The sequence below is a fragment of the Semicossyphus pulcher genome, unplaced genomic scaffold (assembly GCF_022749685.1).
Source record: "Semicossyphus pulcher isolate SPU_LCO1_2020_fin unplaced genomic scaffold, fSemPul1.0.p SCAF_19, whole genome shotgun sequence".
NCBI classification, from domain to species: domain Eukaryota; kingdom Metazoa; phylum Chordata; class Actinopteri; order Labriformes; family Labridae; genus Semicossyphus; species Semicossyphus pulcher.
In genome coordinates, this window is record NW_027211692.1 from 3028502 (window position 1) to 3048124 (window position 19623).

General features: G+C 38.5%; 1 protein-coding gene across 1 annotated transcript; it reads left to right on the forward strand.

Moving 5' to 3' along the window:
- The first annotated feature begins 8744 nt into the window (after nt 1-8744).
- On the forward strand, nt 8745-17273 carry klc3 (kinesin light chain 3). Its single transcript, XM_069668267.1, has 14 exons — nt 8745-8937; nt 10071-10319; nt 10846-10911; nt 11091-11255; nt 12079-12176; nt 12812-12938; nt 13159-13241; nt 13533-13620; nt 13749-13850; nt 13974-14147; nt 14927-15026; nt 15452-15632; nt 15989-16055; nt 16458-17273. The coding sequence occupies exons 2-14, from the start codon at nt 10110-10112 to the stop codon at nt 16539-16541; spliced, it is 1545 nt and encodes a 514-aa protein (XP_069524368.1). The 5' UTR covers nt 8745-8937; nt 10071-10109; the 3' UTR covers nt 16542-17273.
- Nucleotides 17274-19623: the final 2350 nt, after the last annotated feature.

Sequence of the window (19623 nt, forward strand, 5' to 3'; positions counted from 1 at the left end):
AATGTGATAGACCTCAGTAATCTAACCGCCGACAGATATTAAATCACACCCACATCATGTGACAAAGTACAAATTACGGTTGGAGCTGAGAGAGTCTGACGCAGACAGCAGTCTCACATAAGATCCAGGTTCCCCCAAAACACAACTGAGAACATGAAGTCAAATGTTTGGACAGTATACATTTCAGCTAGCTTTTCATAGCAACTCATATTGTTTTATGTATTTAAAGTATTGATGTTCTTAACAAGAATTGTATTACAAAACAATTATAAACATTTATTTTGTCTATCATGATATGCTGATGATATTAAATTCTACATACCAAATGAACATTAATTATCTGCCTATTCAGAGTCAAATGATGGATATTCCTCAGTCCACTTTGGGTTTGTACTCTCTTGCAAAGAAAACATACTGACACAAAATACAACCTATAGGTTAATTACTGTGTTCTTGACTGTAGGGATACAGAGACTCACTCTAAATCAACGCTCCAGTTTCACAGCTGCCCTGACCATCCAAACATGATTTTTCAAATTAGCCTTTATCCATGTCACTGCATGTTGCTTACTTACTATGGATTCAATCATATGTGCAAGAACACACAGACAGACACGCCTACCTACTGTAACAAAAATATTTGGCCTGTCAATTTAGTGCCTTAAATAATTGACTCTGTTTTCAATGAGTACACTACAAAATCTGAAAGTAAGTAAAAACCATTTTAGATTAAACACAGAATGACACAAAATGAGGCTTTTTATTGAAATATTGTCAAGTATTTATGACATCAGTGCAGCTGTTAATTACATTAAGGGAATTGCAGCAGCTTTAAACAATGTTTTAACTCTTCTTCCAAATAAAAGTAAAATATTTCTCATCAATAAAACTCTAAGGTTGAGCTTTGTGCATTTTCTGCCCATTCAGACAACCTAGCTCTGTTGCGTATAAGCCACCATGGCACAGATCCAGTATCCCAGTTTAGACTGTCACTCTATCCACCAGTATTCCCTTCCCACACACACACCCATACCAGCAGCACCCCCACAGCCCCAGAACCCTGCAGCTGCCCCAGGGAAGCAGGCACCAAGGACAGTTATGTAACTAGGAACTCTGTGTGAATCATTTATAATGATTCTATCTGGATCTCATGAGGGTGTGCAGTGAATCAGATGGCTGAACACTTCCGTGGGCTTAGTGCATATTCAATCACATGAAATTGAATTTCTGTTATCTTTTTCTAGTATTTTCGAGTATTTTATTCGAGACGATATGAAGTGGTTTTGATCTATTTTATACAGCCTGATAAGAAAGACGATGGTTCGCACAGTCTGATCTATGTTATGGGTCTCATTCGAGATTCAGTTTGTTGTTGTTTGTGGGCATTTTCAAAATCTGTGCAGCCATCTATTCATGCATTCAGGTGGTGGAAACTCACAGAATCCATTGCATCAGTCATTGTTACATTTTTGTGAAACGATATTCATTCATCTTTTTTGGGTATTTTGTCATTGTTCTTGTTCATCACATTTTTCCAAGTTCTTGTTTGTATGGTTTGTATTTTAGTGCTTATTTTACTCAGTTCGGTTCTGATTCCTAGGTAACACTTTAAGTAATAGTGTTGGAGTCACTGAGACATATCTGTATGAACCTTGTTTGAGCTGGCCTTCAGCCTGATGGCTGATTCTTATTCACAGCAGAGGCCTAAGGGAGCAGTAGAGGGTTACAAGTATTCACACATTCACACATGGGTGTTGCCAGGAGCAACTGGCACTGTTGTCCACTGACGCACATTTCTATATCATACATCAACTTAAAGTTCCGTCATTTGTCCTTCTGGTTCCTGCACTGAGCAGGAAAAGAGGAAGAAATACAGAAAAGTGGTTTGATATGAAACAACAGGATGCAACAAGAAATTGACCTTAAGTTCAAGGTGTGATCTTACCCCTGAATGCTAGTTGTTGTGGTTTTTGTTGATGTTTAGCATGGCATTGTCTTTTACAGAATTAACATAGGGATCGTAAACTCAATGATTGTTATATTTATAATTATATTATACTGATTATAAACTTTAGCTGATACAAAATTACCTCTAAACCCCACATATAAAGCCATAACACGATTAACTCAGAGGAAAGCAGTCCTATGAAAAAGAATGCAGATCTCAGGAAGCTGCAGATGCCCCCATGCCTTCTGTGGATTCCTCGGCTGTGACCCGAACAGTCTGTTTCAGACATACAAGCCCTGAGCCTGAGCAAGAAAAACTCCTGTTAACAGCTTGAGGGGCCCACAAATAGACCCAGGCATTTGTAAGACGACTCTGTCGATGTGTGCATGTTAAGTCTGTCACACGGTGAAAAGTGCCGGAGTGGAATGAGCGAAGCTGAGAAGGAGTGAAGGTGTTTTATCCAATGAGATGTTAGGCTTTGTGTTTGTTTGTGAACAACGTTGAAAAAATCATCAGTGAAGGATATTCATCTCTCTGGTTCACTGCAACTATATTTTCAACAAAATCTGGTTATATTTTAAAATGATGATTAGCTAAAGGAAGCTACTTCCTGAGGTATCAGGATTAATAATTGGACGTGAAGCACTTTGCTGTTCATGATTCTTCAGGTCTACGTTAGTAATTCAATCAGGATTGAGAGAGGTCTTTTTATAGATGCTGTGGATCACTACTGCATATGTGAAAAACTAGTTTAAAGAGGAAACAACATGAAGTCATCACTTGAGACGCCTTTTACTGAACTGATGGCCAACAGGTTGCTTACAGGTAAATGTAGGTGCCAGATATTTGTTTGTTTGTCTGTTTGTCAGGATTATAGAAAAACTATTGGCCGGATTTTGGTGAAACTTGGTGGAAGTGTGATAAAGTGGCCAAAGAAGAACAATTTCAGAGGGGATCCTGATCTGACTCAGGGACAAGGCCCAGGTGGAGGTCGGCACTCTCTGAGTGAGCTCATCGTGCTGATAAAATACAATCTGTGTTCCAAAACATTTTCAACAGAACACATTTGCTTATTTAAAGAATATTGATGTAGTAGTATGCAGTTATCCTACATAGTCTGATGTTCAATAATGTTGAAACCCGAAGTGATTGGTTGTTTTATGTCTTGCACAGACGAAAGACTAATAGAAGAAGTAATCGAAAGATGCAGGGTGCAGAGCTTTAAGTGTAGTGTTCTCACACTGGTGAAATCGATTGGATGTGTTGTGTGTTTGGATGCTGAAGCGCCTGCAGGAAAATCAACATTGATTATTCATGCATCTCTACTGAGAAACATTAAACTGTTTAAACTGAAATTGTTGGATTATGTAACTTATTTATCATATTTTTGTGAAGGTGATGGAGAGTTTTCTCTGAAACATGAGCTACCTGTGTAACTCCTGAGGGAGGAGAGGGACATGGGACGGGGATAAGGGGGTGAACTGACGGATTCTATCTTTAGTGTCGCTTCACCAGGCCCTCCGTTCTCCAATACCCGTTCTCCTGATTGAATTGCATCGACTCAGCTGTCAGTCTGTCTGTCCCTCCTGCGATCCCTCTGTCCATTCATCTGTTCATGCACCCTTGAATGAAACCCTTGAAAAATAAACACAGGGCAGAAGTGGAGAGAAAAAAGCATAATATCTGGGAATGTCAAAATGATTTGTCATGTATAATTTCCTGTTCATCTTTTTACATATGCACAACTGTGTGTTTAAGCCTGCAGTACTGTCACATGTGAAAGGGCTCACAGAGGAATCTACAGGAGGCTCATCCGAAATGTTGCACAGCTCACTGATGTCACATTAATCAGTTCTGATCGAGTCTTCGGGTTGTCTGTTCATTGATCCCTTTATTCTGTGATATATCAGGAAGCAGAAAATCTAAAGGGAATATCATCCAATTCGACTCATGTCCACTTAGACTCAAGACTCAATCAGACTGATCTGATTATAATGTGGTGGTTAAAGGTCAAAGGTCGCTGTGAATTCACAAACTGTGTTTTTGGTGTAACTAAAGAATTCATGTTTATCATGACAACATTTAACAAAAATAGGACACAAAATTATAATGTGATGACATTCATATACAAGGGTCAGATGTCAACTTCACTGTGACATCATAAAGTGCTGCTACTTTTCCGGGCAGATGCTGACCATGTTACACATTTGGCTGGATACTGAATTGGTGAAACTCTCAATGGCCCACATCATTGAAACTGTTTAGATGTGAGTGAAGCACTTTGTCATGGCAACAACTTTGTGTTCTGTCTGTCAACTTTATCGTCAAGGAGGTGGACACGTGATCAATTTGACTTTCTTGTCCGTCAATGAACTTAAACAACTGTAACTTGAGCAGTGGTGCAGGCATACTACAGCAGGCTGCTAACACTAGTTTTTTGTCATGTGATACTAGACAGATGGTTTCATCTGTGTGTGTGTGTGTGTGTGTGTGTGTGTGTGTGTGTGTGTGTGTGTGTGTGTGTTTGTGTGTGATTGTCCCATTCATTCTAAAAGTCATTCATTTCTAATTTTACATCAATGAGATCTTGGCAAAGACAGCTGTTACATTTGAACCCTGCAGATCTCCGCTGCTCTGTGTGTTTGTGTGTGTGTGTGTGTGTGTGTGTGTGTGTGTGTGTTGCATAATATTTTGACTATAGGTGTGTCTACGTGCACATATCCATGAAGTTATTTCTACCATGCACACCTGTGTTCTTTTGTTATACCAATCCATGTGCATGTATATGCCTACATATATATTTACGCACGTATGTATCTGACCTCAGAGGGTACACTCATTCCTTCCTACTGTCGTCTGTCTGTGTGGCGTCAGCAGCAGTGTTGGATTGTCCCACTGCCTGTCTCACAGTTGATCACATTCTCTGTGCCTAGCAGCTCACACAATGGAAAACATGAGAAACTGACTACGGCTAAAACTTGTGAAAATGTTTACATCATTCTTCTTCTGTTAAAAATGTGATCTTTAGTTTAAAGAAGGGGAGGAGTCAAAGATAAACGATTAAGGGTGCTCCATCATGATGCTTTATTTTTAGTGCTGACATTGTAATCTTAGGCCATGTTGCTAATGTGTCCTCCCAGCGGGACGCTGCAGCTCTGCAAATAAAATGGTGTGATATATTAAATCATAAAGTAAGCTGACTCAATTCTTAGGTGTGTGTTTGTGTGAGAGAAAGAAAGGAGAAAAAAAGGTTTTACTGCTTATATGATTTCTTTTCAAACTGTACAGCTCTTCCATTACACTTTATTTTTTACATATTTGTATAATATTGTTGGCTATTTGTATTGTTTTTTATTATTTTTATAATTTTTATTTAAGTATTGTGACAGTAAGAGACTGCTGTTTACTGGCTTTGTTTTTATTCTATTTCTGTGCTCATTGTTTTGCATCAAAATACAAAGGCACATTCCTTGTATGTGCAAATCTACTTAGCAATAAACCCGATTCTGATTCTGAAAAATCAGAGTGTGTAATCAGAAGTCATTAATACTCTACCGAAGAACAAAGACAGTTAACAGTTATTATAAAGGTCAGTGGGGTTTATGAATGGATTGAGAAGGCTGAAGTGATTTAGAGAGGCTAAGCTTTTCACTTAGCAGTTTCTGTCCCCTCTTCAGTCTAGACAAACTAAAACACATGACTCATTTCAGTGTTGTCAGCATCACAGAAAAGTTAATATTTAGTAAAAGTCATATGATGAAAATGCACAACACAGCAAACATTAAATACATAACAGAAGCTGAAACATTGTGGTTCAGTTTAATGCTAAATTTCAAACAAACACAATAGTTGCGTGCATGGAGGACAGCTGTAAGTGTGTACAGGGAATAAAAATGTTTTCAACAGATGAACAAATAAAGTGTTTTTCTATTTTCTGCTGCAAGGTCAGAGGTGGAGGTAAGAATTAACTCTGACCCACAAAGCACCATGGGACATTGTTGGTTTCCCTGCACAGTTCAGCACCAGAGAGAAGAGTTAACACTACGTAATGGTTTATTTGGCAATATGAAGTAATAAGGCAAAACTCTATTTATTCTACATATTAATTCCAGGAGCAGCTATGTGTTGCACAGAGTGTGAGATACAATGGCTGTTGAAGCCACAAAATGATGAAAAGGTTGAAAAAGAAAAACATGCATCACTGCTTGCTGAGGTTGAATTTGTTGAGCAGTTTCAGCTTTAATCTTTTTGGAGGAGTTTGTTGTAAGTGCTCTCCTCCTACTTCCTGCTCCTCTCATGCATCATCTTTCACTGCAGAGCTGGTGTCATGTTGTTGATCTGATTTGTAGAGTGACTTTTTCAAATCTCACAAGAACCTGATCATTTGACCCCCTGACCCTGATCCCAGGCCTGACCCTTATGGGTGAGTACATGTTGAGCAGCAGGTAGAGGAGGGCTGGAGCTCACAGGCCAGGAGGAGCTTCCCCCAGGGGGCTGGTGACCTTATATGGCCGTGCCCTGCCTGCACAGCCACCACAGTCAGTTACTGGAGCTTCTCTGCCTACCTGACAGCTGAGCCGTCCGTCAACCCGCTCATATAACTGTCACACACAGGCACATGCAGCAGAAAACATTCACACACACACACACACACACACACACACACACACACACACACACACACACACGTTTACTCCTGTCAGTCCCTGTTTGTCAGGCTGCCGACTGCCTCCCTCATTATAATTTTTTAACTTTGATATCTAAGTTAACCTTACATTTTGTACAGACCCATCCTGGTTATCTGCCTGTGATGATGTGCTTGGAAAGTATGTTAATAAGCACTATAGTTATTAGCATTAGCAGCATGTTAGCCCTGTAACTCCCTGGATAAAGATGAGAGCGCCATCTACAGAAGGTTTTTGCTCCTTTACCAGAGTCTGTAAACACTGAATATCTGCAAACCAAACCAACTTACAATGCACAGCTTAATGTACTTAAATTATCACAAGTAAAAGTATTGGCTGCTGCTATCACTGCTATATTATTATATTATTGGTCTATAGTTGGTATATTACATGTAAACATCACTTTAGTAGTTGATCAGGTTGCTATGAAGGATATTTTAAACTACTTTTGTACTGTATGGTATTTTAAACTGTAACAATAAGCAATATTCTAATAAACCCATCAAATGTTTTGTTTTGTATGTTGAGTTTTAAGCAGAAAGGTGTGGGAGAGTAAAATGTATAATATTTCCATCTGAGATGTTGTGGTGTTTAAGTATAGAGAGGCTTAAAATGAAAATACTCAAGCAGGTTACAAGTACCTCAAAATCACATAAGTACCTAAATTCAGTAGTTGAGGAAATCTTACATTCCACCACTGAACGAATGTAGTTTCCAAGAGTTTGTTGCATGCCTTAAAATATGTTTCATTACTGCCCACAAGTGACAGGACATCTGAACCTGTTAAACCACGAGAACTTAAGGAAGTCATATTTTGACAAAAACAACTCTTATTCAAAACAAATACTCATCACCACTTCATCACTCACTCACTCATTTTTTCAATACAAAAAAAATGCTATCACTATTTTGTTACTTGGTCAATTGTTAATCCCTCTCTGCACACATAGTCATACATGCAGTATTTGTTCTTTAGATTCTCTGCGTTTGCAGTCACCTCATGTTAAGCTGCTGTAAAGACGTCTTAATGTTACTTAAGTTAATTGTTTTCTTAAACCTCATTCCTTCAGGCTGAGCTGATGTGACATTAATAACCCTAATGCTGGTTCCACACTGACCTATTGACACACATGGACCACCAGTTAATCTGACCGTATGCTCATGCTAACCTTTGACATGATGACAACAACACAACAAAAGGAAACCATTGCTTTAGTATTCTTTAAATTATTGACATTTTAAATCCCAGATATTAGATAAACATTATGTTGTCATTAGATGTAGATAGTATTTTAGAATACCTTTGTAGACCAATATTAATCTGTAATTAATAATTTGTCATAAATAATCTGTCAATAACAATCTGTTTCCGCTCATATAGGCAGTTCATCTCACCGACAGATAGGTGGCCTATTCCCAGCCAGGACAGGCCGGTCCAACCCCTTTGCCGCAGTGCATGGTGGGAAATATGGGATCAGGTAAGCTCCTCAACTTCATAAAGCCACGCAGACAACTCTGGACAAATCCAGGAAGTCGAGTGACTTTGCCTTCAGAATAAAGGTTGCGTGTTTTTCTGTGAACTACTCGAGTTAAACATACAGTATCTATCACGTAAACCACATTTTAAGAGAATATAAATTTAAATTTAATGCACAATCCAAGGAAGGCATAACTAGTTTGTGTCTTTATTGTATTTGACAGAAAGGGGATGAAAACTTGTAATCTTGTAAAGTAAATTAAGTAGTCAGACAAATGTATTGGAGCAAATATTATTTGCCTATGAAATGTAGTATAGTAAGAGTATGAAGCTGCATTGAAACTCTAAACAATAACCTCTGTGAAGTGCTTGAGTAATTTTTTTAAGCATGCACTACTTACCATGTAAACCATTCTTGAAACTTAGAACTCATATTATTAATGATATTTATATTATTTACTAAAAATTAAACACTTTTGACGCTTAAGTCGTCATTACATTGCACTGATACCGGTTACAAGTGCATTTTCGGACTTTTACTTTGACAGTGAGAACCGGAAGCTGTATGTTACTGCTGCTAGCTTGAAGCTAATGAATCTGTGATGACAGGAGGAGCTGAGAGCCGAGGAGGAGGCAGCAGGTGAATAATTTACAGCTTCTACTTTTTACCGTCCCACCTGTTCAACAACATTCAAATAAACCGAAAGATAACGTGAGCGGAAATGTTCCGCTGTGTATGACAGGTTCCGCTTTCTAAATATAAATAATAACATCAGCTCAGAGTGGACAAAAAGACGAAACACGCCGCCGGAGCCCGGACTTAGCAGGTAGGCTATAAATAACTTTTTGTTGATCTGAAATGATGATCTGTCTGTGTTTACATCGTATTGTACAGCTCATTCATCAAACACAGCTTATGTATTGGGATGTTTTCCCCAAATCATAGTGGAGACATTTAATTAAACGTGAGATAAATTAACAGTAATGTTTCGTAATGTGACGCAGTCGTCATTGTATGTTTGTGTTGGGTTTCAATTAGCATAAAAATCCATGACATCATGTTAATACATAGGCTAATTCCTAACGTATTGGAAAACTGACCCTGAGGCCTGTTGCGCCGCCCACTGTAAACAAAGCGCATGTTGACTGCTTACTATAACATTACAGTAGGTGTGTTTCTGACGCTTAATGTTATCAGTTACCTTGAAAGACTGGAAAAGAGACCGAAATCCTGAATGTTGTTTGTTGTTTTTATGATCTTCAATAACAAACTGCCTCTCTGTTCACGGATTGACGAATACATTTGGTTTCTTTTTGTAGTTTTCTGTTCCCTCATATACAGATTTATGTTGGAAGTGTTTTGTGAATTAACGCGTTAATTTGGATTACAAACATGTCTGCGTGTTTTGTAATACACTGCACTATTTGTATTTAGCTCTATATGTCCACCTCACCTGTCAAACATTCTGCTCAAAAAATACTGGAAAGAGGAACCAGAAAACCAGTTTGTGTTTGCTGACGGTTTGAATTTTCTTGTCTCTGTTCTCCTTACTATTTGCAGCCCTAGTAGTACTACTTCTGCTGCCACCTCTCCCACTATTTTTAAGTATTTCAGCCCATCTTCTTAAAAAATCTTGTACTTTTAACTGATACTACAAATGCTGGCAGTGATTTAACTGCTACTCCTACTTCTAGGCTACTTCTAGCTGCTGATTGTACTTAGTAGTATTTGCATTGTTGCTGTTTGTGCTACTATTGCTGTGCCACAACTACTACAACAGTTATTACTACTGCCAGTTCTACTTGATTACTGTATTACTAACTCTATTACTGCTTTTATTATTATTATTGTTCCACTTCTACCCGTACTGCTCCTTTCACAAACACTAGAAGTAGTACACAGGAGTACTGCTAAACATTTCTTCTACCATTCATGTTTCTGTGTTTGTGCTGTTCCCAGGTCAGTTGTTGTGAGAGGAGGAACCTCAGAGTTGGAGCCATGTTGTCGGCAGAGGAGATTCTGTGCAATACACAGCAGGTGATCGCAGGCCTGGAGGCACTGAGAGGGGAGAACCGCAGCCTACTGGAGAGCCTGCAGGAGCCAACAGAGAGCCGGACAGCATCAGAGAGCGGCAGCGTGGAGCAGGAGAAGACCGGCATCATCCGCCAATCACTGGAGAGGATAGAGCTGGGGCTGAGTGAGGCTCAGGTAAGAACAGAAGAAAAGGACAGAGGCAAAGCCATGATGATTTCTTATGTTGTGCTTTTCTTCTTTGTAGTAACTTGTAACATAAAGCACCTCAAATTAGTATTTTTACAACAAAAATGGTTCACATACTTCTTGAATGGGAATGATGAACCCACAGAATTATCACTGACTCAGCATTTCCTGACAGCTCTATGGAGCAATGTAGCATCTGTCACCTTTTTGTTTTGGTTTCAAGTTCCACAACTTTTGAATTTTGGTACATTAACTTTCAATATACATATAACTCACAAAGATCAGGTCAGGCAGAGTTCTTATAACTGGTAAAAATGCGTTTGAAGATATTAATTATTAAATTAAGACTTATTTAAAATATTCTTTGAAACCATTTGTATTACCTCATTCATTTGGTGGGAAAAAATCCATGTGTTTGTGTTCTTTGATGATATGTAACTAAATAAACTAAATTTCTTTAATATCCTTTTTATATATTTATCCCTTGTGTGGCATGTGCCTCTTATCCCTCCAGGTGATGATGGCGTTGTCAGCTCACCTGGGTTCTCTGGAGGCGGAGAAACAGAAGCTGCGTGCTCAGGTAAGTCTCTGCATGAAGTGTATAAAAGAGTGTCTGATATTTTCTTGAGTAAGGTAACTGACTCCACAATCCAACCTGTTTTATTCTTTGTTGTCTTTGTTGTTCTTTGTGTTTTTATCATAACTTCTGCATAACTCACGGCTCACCTGTCTTCTCACCTCCTTCTATTTCCTCCTCAGGTGCGTCGTCTCTGTCAGGAGAACCAGTGGTTGAGGGACGAGCTGGCAGGTGCTCAGCAGAGGCTGCAGGACAGGGAGCAGGAGGTGGTGACCCTGGAGGAGCAGAACAAACACCTGCAGTTCATGTCCTCCATACGCAAATACGACCTGGAGGAGCCGCAGCTGGTGAGGAGACGACTAACTGTACACAGACACAAATGTGCACGAGTGTGTTTGTTGAAGAAGAGTTTGCTATCACTACTTAACCAGCAAACGAGGGGTTAAAGTAACAAAAAGATCCAATGTGGAAAAACTACTTCCCAGGACTGATTGACCCACAGGAAGTGTCTGCTCATTTTGGCACAGGGCCGTCATCTGGATGTTGCAGTGTGTCAATTCAGAGCAATCAGGCTCAAATACAAAATATAATCAATCTGAGAAAGGTTTGCACAGAACTATCTGTACTACAGATAGTCATGAAACTTTTCTTTATAAGCTGCAGACACAAAGCCCCGCAAACACAAAGCCTTATATTGTTGTTATGGCAGATGTTTTACTTTAGCAAACAGTTTAACAAAAATCTATGTATTTATTCGGGGTAGTTTAGTCCAATATATACTCTCCTTTTAGCTTTAGTGTGGTGTCCAGAGTAATATCTGCTAAGTGTTCCATTATTGTGTTCAGTTTGGTGCTGGACATGTAGCTCACAGTGAGTTTGACGAAGAATAGCTGCATGCTGACGCTGCTCATGTAGTACATTTATTGTTAAATCAAACCAGTGAGCTAAAATTGGCTAAAAAGCTCCATAAAGCTGAAGAGTTGGTGGTAATTCTTCAGGTGTTTTGTTAGTCAGACGTGTTACACATAGTACAAGAATAATGATTAGTCAGGCTAATAAAATGTTATTCCATTAAAGTTCTCTTTTTAGATCTCCTGTTGATTAAACACATTGAGAAGTTGATTTACTTGCAGTTCTCTCCTTGGTGAGTGTGTTTGTTTCTCTCCTCAGGATGACAAAGACACGTCTTCCACCAAGGAGTCTCTGGATGACCTCTTCCCCACAGAGGACGAGGAGCAGTCACAGAGTAAGCTGGGGGTTCTTAAAGTGTGAATTCACATTAATGTCTCTTTTTGCCTTTACTTTGTCGGGATGATGTAAGAGGTATAAATTCATCCTTTAATGTGTCTTTGGACAGTAATAAAGAGCTTAACATGAGGTATTTTTTGTGTGTATATGAATAAGAAGTAAAAGGTTCTGAACTGATGAACACGATGACTTTCTGTTTCTGAACTGTTGAACAAGTCTCCTTCACTGTGTTGTTGCTGCTGCGGTATTTTTGGTAACAACTCATCACACAGAGCAAAGACATTTCAAGCTCTCATGTGAAATTTTGGCACTGAAATCCCATGTGGTGACAATGACTTTCATGCACAGTTTCAGGGATGTATTAAGATTATTTTTCCAGCTAAATTTGTTCTTGCTGGCAGAGAACGTATTTGTATTAATTGTATGAAGTTAAGCCTTATAACAGCGCCTTCTCGTTTTGATAAGATCATTAAAATTGAAAAAAACAACAACCTTAACTTAGTTTTAAAATTTTTCTAAAAGGGAATTATTTTGATTAATGTATTTAATTGCAGTCAGTTACTTGATGAAATGTAAAGACTTGTATCAGGTTTTGCTTCACGTTATTGTATTTGTCTTGTATTTGTTGTTGTTTAGTGTCGCAGCCTCATCACAGCAGTGCAGCAGCTGCAGCCCAGCAGGGCGGCTATGAGATCCCCGCCCGTCTTCGAACGCTACACAACCTGGTCATCCAGTACGCATCCCAGGGACGGTACGAGGTCGCTGTACCACTCTGCAAACAGGTGAGCAGACTGTTCCCCTACAACTATTCTAATTGTACTGTTGCTAATTCTCAACAAAACAGAGGTGGGATCCCTCTCCTGGGATGGACACACATGCAGTAGATGTTGTGTCTACAAAATAGAACAATATAAAATCACATCATTATAAAATCCTATATTAATCGATCTGTGATACAGATTAAATGTGTTCAAACGACTCCCAAATATATTGTCTCAACAGGCCTTGGAAGACCTTGAGAAGTCGTCAGGACACACCCACCCAGATGTAGCCACCATGCTGAATATTCTGGCGCTGGTGTACAGGTGAGTCGTCCGTATATATTGTCCTCTAATTATATGTCCATCTTGTCTTCAGCTTTAGAGACAGGTGTTACTTTTGCACCACAAATCAATTAATTATTTTCTATTTTTAGCCGACATGTTGACATGTCCGTGAAAGGAAGAGGAAACAAACTTTACAAATGACTTTACTTAGCAAACAGATTTTCCTCCCATTTGAATGTAACCGATAACTTTGCTATTTGAAGTTTGAGGTTGTTTGAAGCTCTGACACATTTCACTGTATACAAACAGTGTGACTATTTTTCTCTTCAGAGACCAGAACAAATACAAAGAAGCAGCCAACCTGCTGAATGACGCGCTGGCGATTAGAGAGAAAACTCTTGGAATAGACCATCCGGCTGTAAGTTTCCCCTTTTTAATAATACATTATTATTATTATTATTATTATTATTATTTTTATAATGAATACAACAGCTGCAGTCTTGTACATTTAATGTACATTGTGTGTTTTTGTGCGTGTTTGTGCAGGTTGCAGCAACATTAAACAACCTGGCAGTGCTTTATGGCAAAAGAGGGAAATACAAAGAAGCAGAGCCGCTGTGTAAAAGAGCTCTGCAGATCAGAGAGAAGGTGAGAAAACAAACACACATTCCTCAGTGTTTAACCAATATCATGTGTCAGATACTGTCATGACTATGGAGAGAATAATACATTTTTCGTCCTCAGTGTATTTTGTGTCTGAATGCCCCTTAGGTTCTGGGTACGGACCACCCGGATGTTGCCAAGCAGCTGAACAACCTGGCTCTGCTGTGTCAGAACCAGGGGAAGTACCAGGAGGTGGAGCAATACTACGAGCGCGCTCTGCACATCTACCAGAGCAAACTGGGACCAGACGACGCCAACGTGGCCAAGACCAAGAACAATCTAGTGAGTCTAATTTCTGTGAAATGTGAATGTTTTTACTTGCACTCTTCTGTGTTTGTAACTTCACTTTTAAAATGTCTCGCGGCAACTGAAAATTGGCCTTTATCAAGGATCGGTGAAAAGGGTACACAAATACCTTTCAACACAATATTTCAGTCACTTAGTCGACCTTTGTTACTCGCACAGCAACACATTGTCTCCTCCTTCTTTTAGCTGTTGGAGACAGCACGCTTTAAGACCAAACTACAGGATGTGTGTGATCTCACTGAGGATGCAATATGACCACCTGAGATCGGCCAAAGCATTTTTTAGTCTTAAGACACATTGTTCCTCTCTCATTTTTCGTTTGTTACAAATTACACACATCCATCACATGGTGCTCACTCCTAAACTCCTCCACACATCTCTTTGTTACACATATAGACTGTAGCACTCATACACAGAAAGGAGCTTCAACCCCCCGCCCTGCTAAACTCCTCTACTATGGGCTTACTTTAATATCATACCCAACAACTTAGACAAGGATATTAAATGGTAGATGCATAAGACATATCTATTAATGAGTTAAAGTTAATATTCTAAGCAAAGGCTCATATTGATCATATTGATAAAATATGGTCATAGAAGAAAAACATGGTTATAACATTTCTCTGTGTACAACATTCACTCATTCTTTCACTTATGTCTCTCTGCTAATAGAGCTTAGGGATATTTTACAACCCTCAGCCCCTCCTCTTTCTTTCACTGATCCACTTTCCCTTTCTTTTTCTGTTCTTTCCCAGGCATCATGTTATCTGAAGCAGGGCAAATACAGACAAGCTGAAGCTCTTTACAAAGAGATCCTGACCAGAGCACATGAAAAGGAGTTTGGATCTGTGGAAGGTACAAATCTAAGTCTGTATATTAAGGCCACTGTAGCAAATATAAAAAGAGGTAAAAATGGAGGTGTGTGGGGGGTTAATATTCAGGTTAAACTGATGTGTTTATGTAATGAAAAACCCAAATAATCTATGACGTAAAATCATAAATCTAAGAGAAAACTGAACAACAACTGAACATAAATTGACTGTCTGATAAAGGACAAATCTACACCTGCGATTTTCACGAGTTCTCTTGTTGATAAAACCAGATCTGTACTGGAGACAGATGTTCAGCATTGGGATATTAATCATTTGTTCTTGCTTAAGTGTTATTCAAACTAGTAAGACGACATTTTTGTCATTTGTAATAGAAAAGCAAAGAACACACAGTGGAGGCATGTTATTAAATACTACATATTCATACGCCGGTTTGTTCCCGTCCTGCAGGTGATGGTCGTCCCAGCTGGTCAGGTGCTGAGGACGGCGGGTCCGGACAGGACGGACTCAGTAACCTGAAGCGCAGCGGCTCCTTCACCAAACTCAGAGAGTCGATTCGTAGAAGCAGTGAAAAACTAGTTCGCAAGCTGAGAGGAGTTGGACTCGAGGAAACAACCCCAAGGAATGCTGGGTAATGTATTCTGTTACAAAGGTGTTAAACCCAGAAACTCGCCCCTCTATAGATGAAAGCAGGTCGTATTCATGAGGGAAGGTTTTTCACTCATGGAGGTGTTCTGTTTTAAGTTGAATATTGATGCTAAAAAAAAGTTTGTTTTCTCATTATGAGAGAAATTCTTGATAATTTAATATTTAGTTTAAAAACTGAAATTAAGAATAGAGGCTGTTCTCTTGACTGTTGACGACAATATGTAGCAGCTCAATTTCCACCACAACACTTTCCATCTCAGTAAAAACTCGCCTGTTGGTGTTGTGTGTGTGTTTAGTGATAATAAGCATGATAAATCCTGATGTTGTGTCCTGTTTTAGGATGAAGAGGGCAAACTCTCTGAATGTGTTGAATGTTGAAGCCAGAGAGAGTCAGGATGGCGTCCAGGTGAGCAGACTGTTGGTGATTTAATCAGGTTAACAGTGACGACAATAGAATGTATTAGATAAGTATTTCTGCCAAGTTCTCTTGTTTTTAATTCAGTGGTTTGTGCTTCTTTTTTTATTATTGTGGTGTTTCTGTCGGAACTCATTGTAGATTTACCTCCATGGAAATGTTATGGATGGTTATCAAACACACCTACAATAATTATTACACGAATAACAATAAATATGCACTCCTAAATATGAACTGAGTTATTTTATGTTTATCAGAGACCCAAACAATTTTAGAAAAGAAACCAAATAGTAACAGAAATTATTACATGACTAATACTGACATGTGTGTTCGCTTATTAGGAGTGACCTTTTTATTCTGTAATCAATCTTGTGTTTTTGTTCTGTCCCTCAGTCGAGCCCTTTGACAGATGTTCGAGGCCTAAGCTCCAGCACGCAGAGCCTGACGAGACGAGGTTCACTCGGTGGGACCAGCTAACACACACACACACGCAGAGTTGACATACACCACCTCTCAGGGTAGCTGGAAGGATGGTCACACAGTGCAGGCAGAGGTCCAACATAAAGGTGGATTTCCACTAGGAGCCCCCTCCTAAAATAAAACTGAGATAGTTGATCGATAAATGTTTTTTTAAAGAAAGCAAGAAAAAAAAACGCAAAAAGTTTTCTATGTTCTTTGCCCTCAAGTAAATTCCACAGTTTTGGGCATGTTTGTCTCCGACAGGTGTCCCAAACAGTGATGAAAAAGGTCACATATTAACACACTGACTTTGCACTTTCCTTCCTGTTCACTTGAAATGTAATATCATTCCCTCCTGTTTTTTGTTAATTCAATAACAAATTCAGATTCCTTATTACAAGATGACTATTAACTGAAACGAATGAAAGAGAACTGAAACTTTTAGACTACCTAAAATAATATACTTTTTTAAGAAAAAACTTTTTAAGAAAACTAAGTTTCACACAACTTTATTTGCATAAACAAGACCACATATTATTACAGGTTAACCTGAATAAATATGAATTGTATTTTTGAGGTGTTTTCTGGTGCGAGTGTGCCTTGTTTAGGTACATTTGTTTTAACAATATGGAAAAGAAAACCTGGAGTAATTTATATTTTAAATGTCTTTTATAAGAGAAACATTGGCATTAAAGATTATCTTTATAAAATGTTATAATTCTCTTTTGACATGCACAAGGATATAAAGTTGTTTGCACTTTGTCCAAAACTGACATTTGTCAAAAAGTAAATGTTACAAGAAATAAGTTGATCTATAAAGTTTATACTGTTTAAGATATTTAAAAGTGAAACATGTGTTTTACCTGTAACAGCTGCAGGTCAATCTAATAGTATTTTCATATGTTGAAGCTAATTAAAAAATATATTGTTTATACTTCAGCTGTTTTGCACCACAGTCCAGTCCTGCCATTCCTCATAATGACATAAGGACCAACTTTGTTTGAACTTAACTCATCCTACATGTGGGCTGCACATTTAAATATACCAACAACAAAATGAACGTCTGACTGAAAGATGGCACGTCTTTGTCTGTATTGTCAATCAATCAAACTCTTGACCATGGTAATTTAATTTAATCTTCAATAATTGCATCTCTTAATTACACATTTCAATATTCAGTAATTATGAATATGTTGTTTTGATTATATTAAACTAAACTTTTTGGATACGTTTGTTGTGTGCCTGAGGTAATGCTGTTTGATGACGTTCAACTGGCCTTGACTGAAGTCAAGTGACTCACTTGAAAGACTTGGCAGAGCTGTCCCATTAACTCAAAGCCACTCTGTGTAGGAGGTTTCTGACTTTCGGGATCCTCAGTTGTTTCAAAGACACTGTAGAGGACCATAAATAAACATGAAGCACTGAAACCTTCTACAAAGGAGAGAATCGTTCTAGGTGGCACTAATTTAGGCCAATATGTTGTCTGTTTAAGTTTAAATCTTTAAGCAAACAACCTTAAATACGCCAAAAAAAGGTACCGGCCAAGAGTGAAAGGCAGACAAAGTCAGTGGCAAACCTGTGAAGACAATCAAAACATTCCAGCAGCTACAGTGCAAACTAAAGATACACCAATGTTTTTCAGTACTGATACAACACCTGGGCTTTGGGTATTAGCTGATACAGAGTACTGATCTGATACCAGTGTATTACTTATAAGACGTTTGCCTCGCTGTGTTGATAAGATTGGGATCATTCTTTATGTGTAAGGCAACGTCAGGCTTGGCTTAAACAGCGTCATATCTTTGAATATATATATTAATTAACTACATTGTTATTTATAATAAAAATGATAATCAATGCACCTGCAACTTTGAAGAAAAACCTTAAAATTAGCAGGATTTATAACTCGTGTTTTTTGGCTTGATGCTTCTGGAAGCTGCTAAAGTTATAAAATATCTCCCAACAGCCGACACTTAGCTCCCTCCATAAACCCAAAGATACATGACTTAGTACACGCACATGCAGTTCAATTTAACAGATCTGCCCATCGTCATCGATACCAGAGCCAGCTTTCTTAGTCAGTATCTGACTGATGTCTGACATCAGTATTCACATCTGTGCATCTCTTATACAAACCAGAGGCACATAAAGAGTACACACTGTGAGTGACGTTTGTTAGCCCGCAGGTAAAAGTGGCTCAACAAAGCATGACTGAAGAAAGATTGAGGTAGTCTAGGCGTGTCTATTTAGTGACTCTACATCGGTACTTATTCACAGTAATGCCTGAAAATCCTCATCTTACTGCAAGTCGCTATGATGAATCGTTAACTAGCTTTCAATGGCTGATTTCTTAATGTTTGTAAAGGCAGAATTACTTGAACTTGTTCTAAAGACTTACTCGTGACTCCAAGGCTGCGTAGCAAAATATACGTAGCTTCTTCCTTTATATGTTGTTTAACAGAAAATTGAATAACTCTTAACTTCATAAAAAAATACCCTAACACTGAAGAATGTAAAAAGTAACATTATAATTGCTCTCGGAAATCTGAGATTCCTGAAAATGGCGTGTCCGCCTGGTCCTCGTGGGTTTGATTCCACAGGCTCCTTTAAGGTTTACTTCCACTGTTCAAACATGCTGTATTTCCTATTTTACAATGACAGAGAACTACTGATTGTACATTTACTGTGATCTGAAATGTAACTGCTGTTTGTTGTAAGGGCTGAAGTCTCACTATGTTAGTAACTGTAGAAGCTACAGTCTGTAAGAATGTTACAAACACAATGCTATAAAAATATGTAGGAACTGGACTTTGTTTCTCTGCTGATGCTTTGTTTTTTTGGGGTAAATAATGATTGTTTGTATTTTATATTTGCAAAATTGAGCTGAAATAAATTACAATGAGACGTCTATTTTTTAGTCCATTGAAGTATTCCTTCTTGTGTTCTATGTCTTCGACGGATCGACAGGTTTTTTTAATGGCAGTTTGATCAGCGGAAGTCAAATGTAAAGAGTTCATTGGTCCTACACTTGTTTTTGTCAGGATGGAATTTCCTCTTTATATAAAGACATAACTCCCCTTAAAAAAACAACACAAGTCAG

Coding starts and splice junctions, on each gene's coding strand:
- klc3 (XM_069668267.1), top strand. CDS start 10,110: ATGTTGTCGGCAGAGGAGATTCTGTGCAATACACAGCAGGTGATCGCA. Junction 13,621..13,748: donor TTGGAATAGACCATCCGGCT/GTAAGTTTCCCC, acceptor GTGTTTGTGCAG/GTTGCAGCAACATTAAACAA. Junction 15,027..15,451: donor GGAGTTTGGATCTGTGGAAG/GTACAAATCTAA, acceptor CCCGTCCTGCAG/GTGATGGTCGTCCCAGCTGG.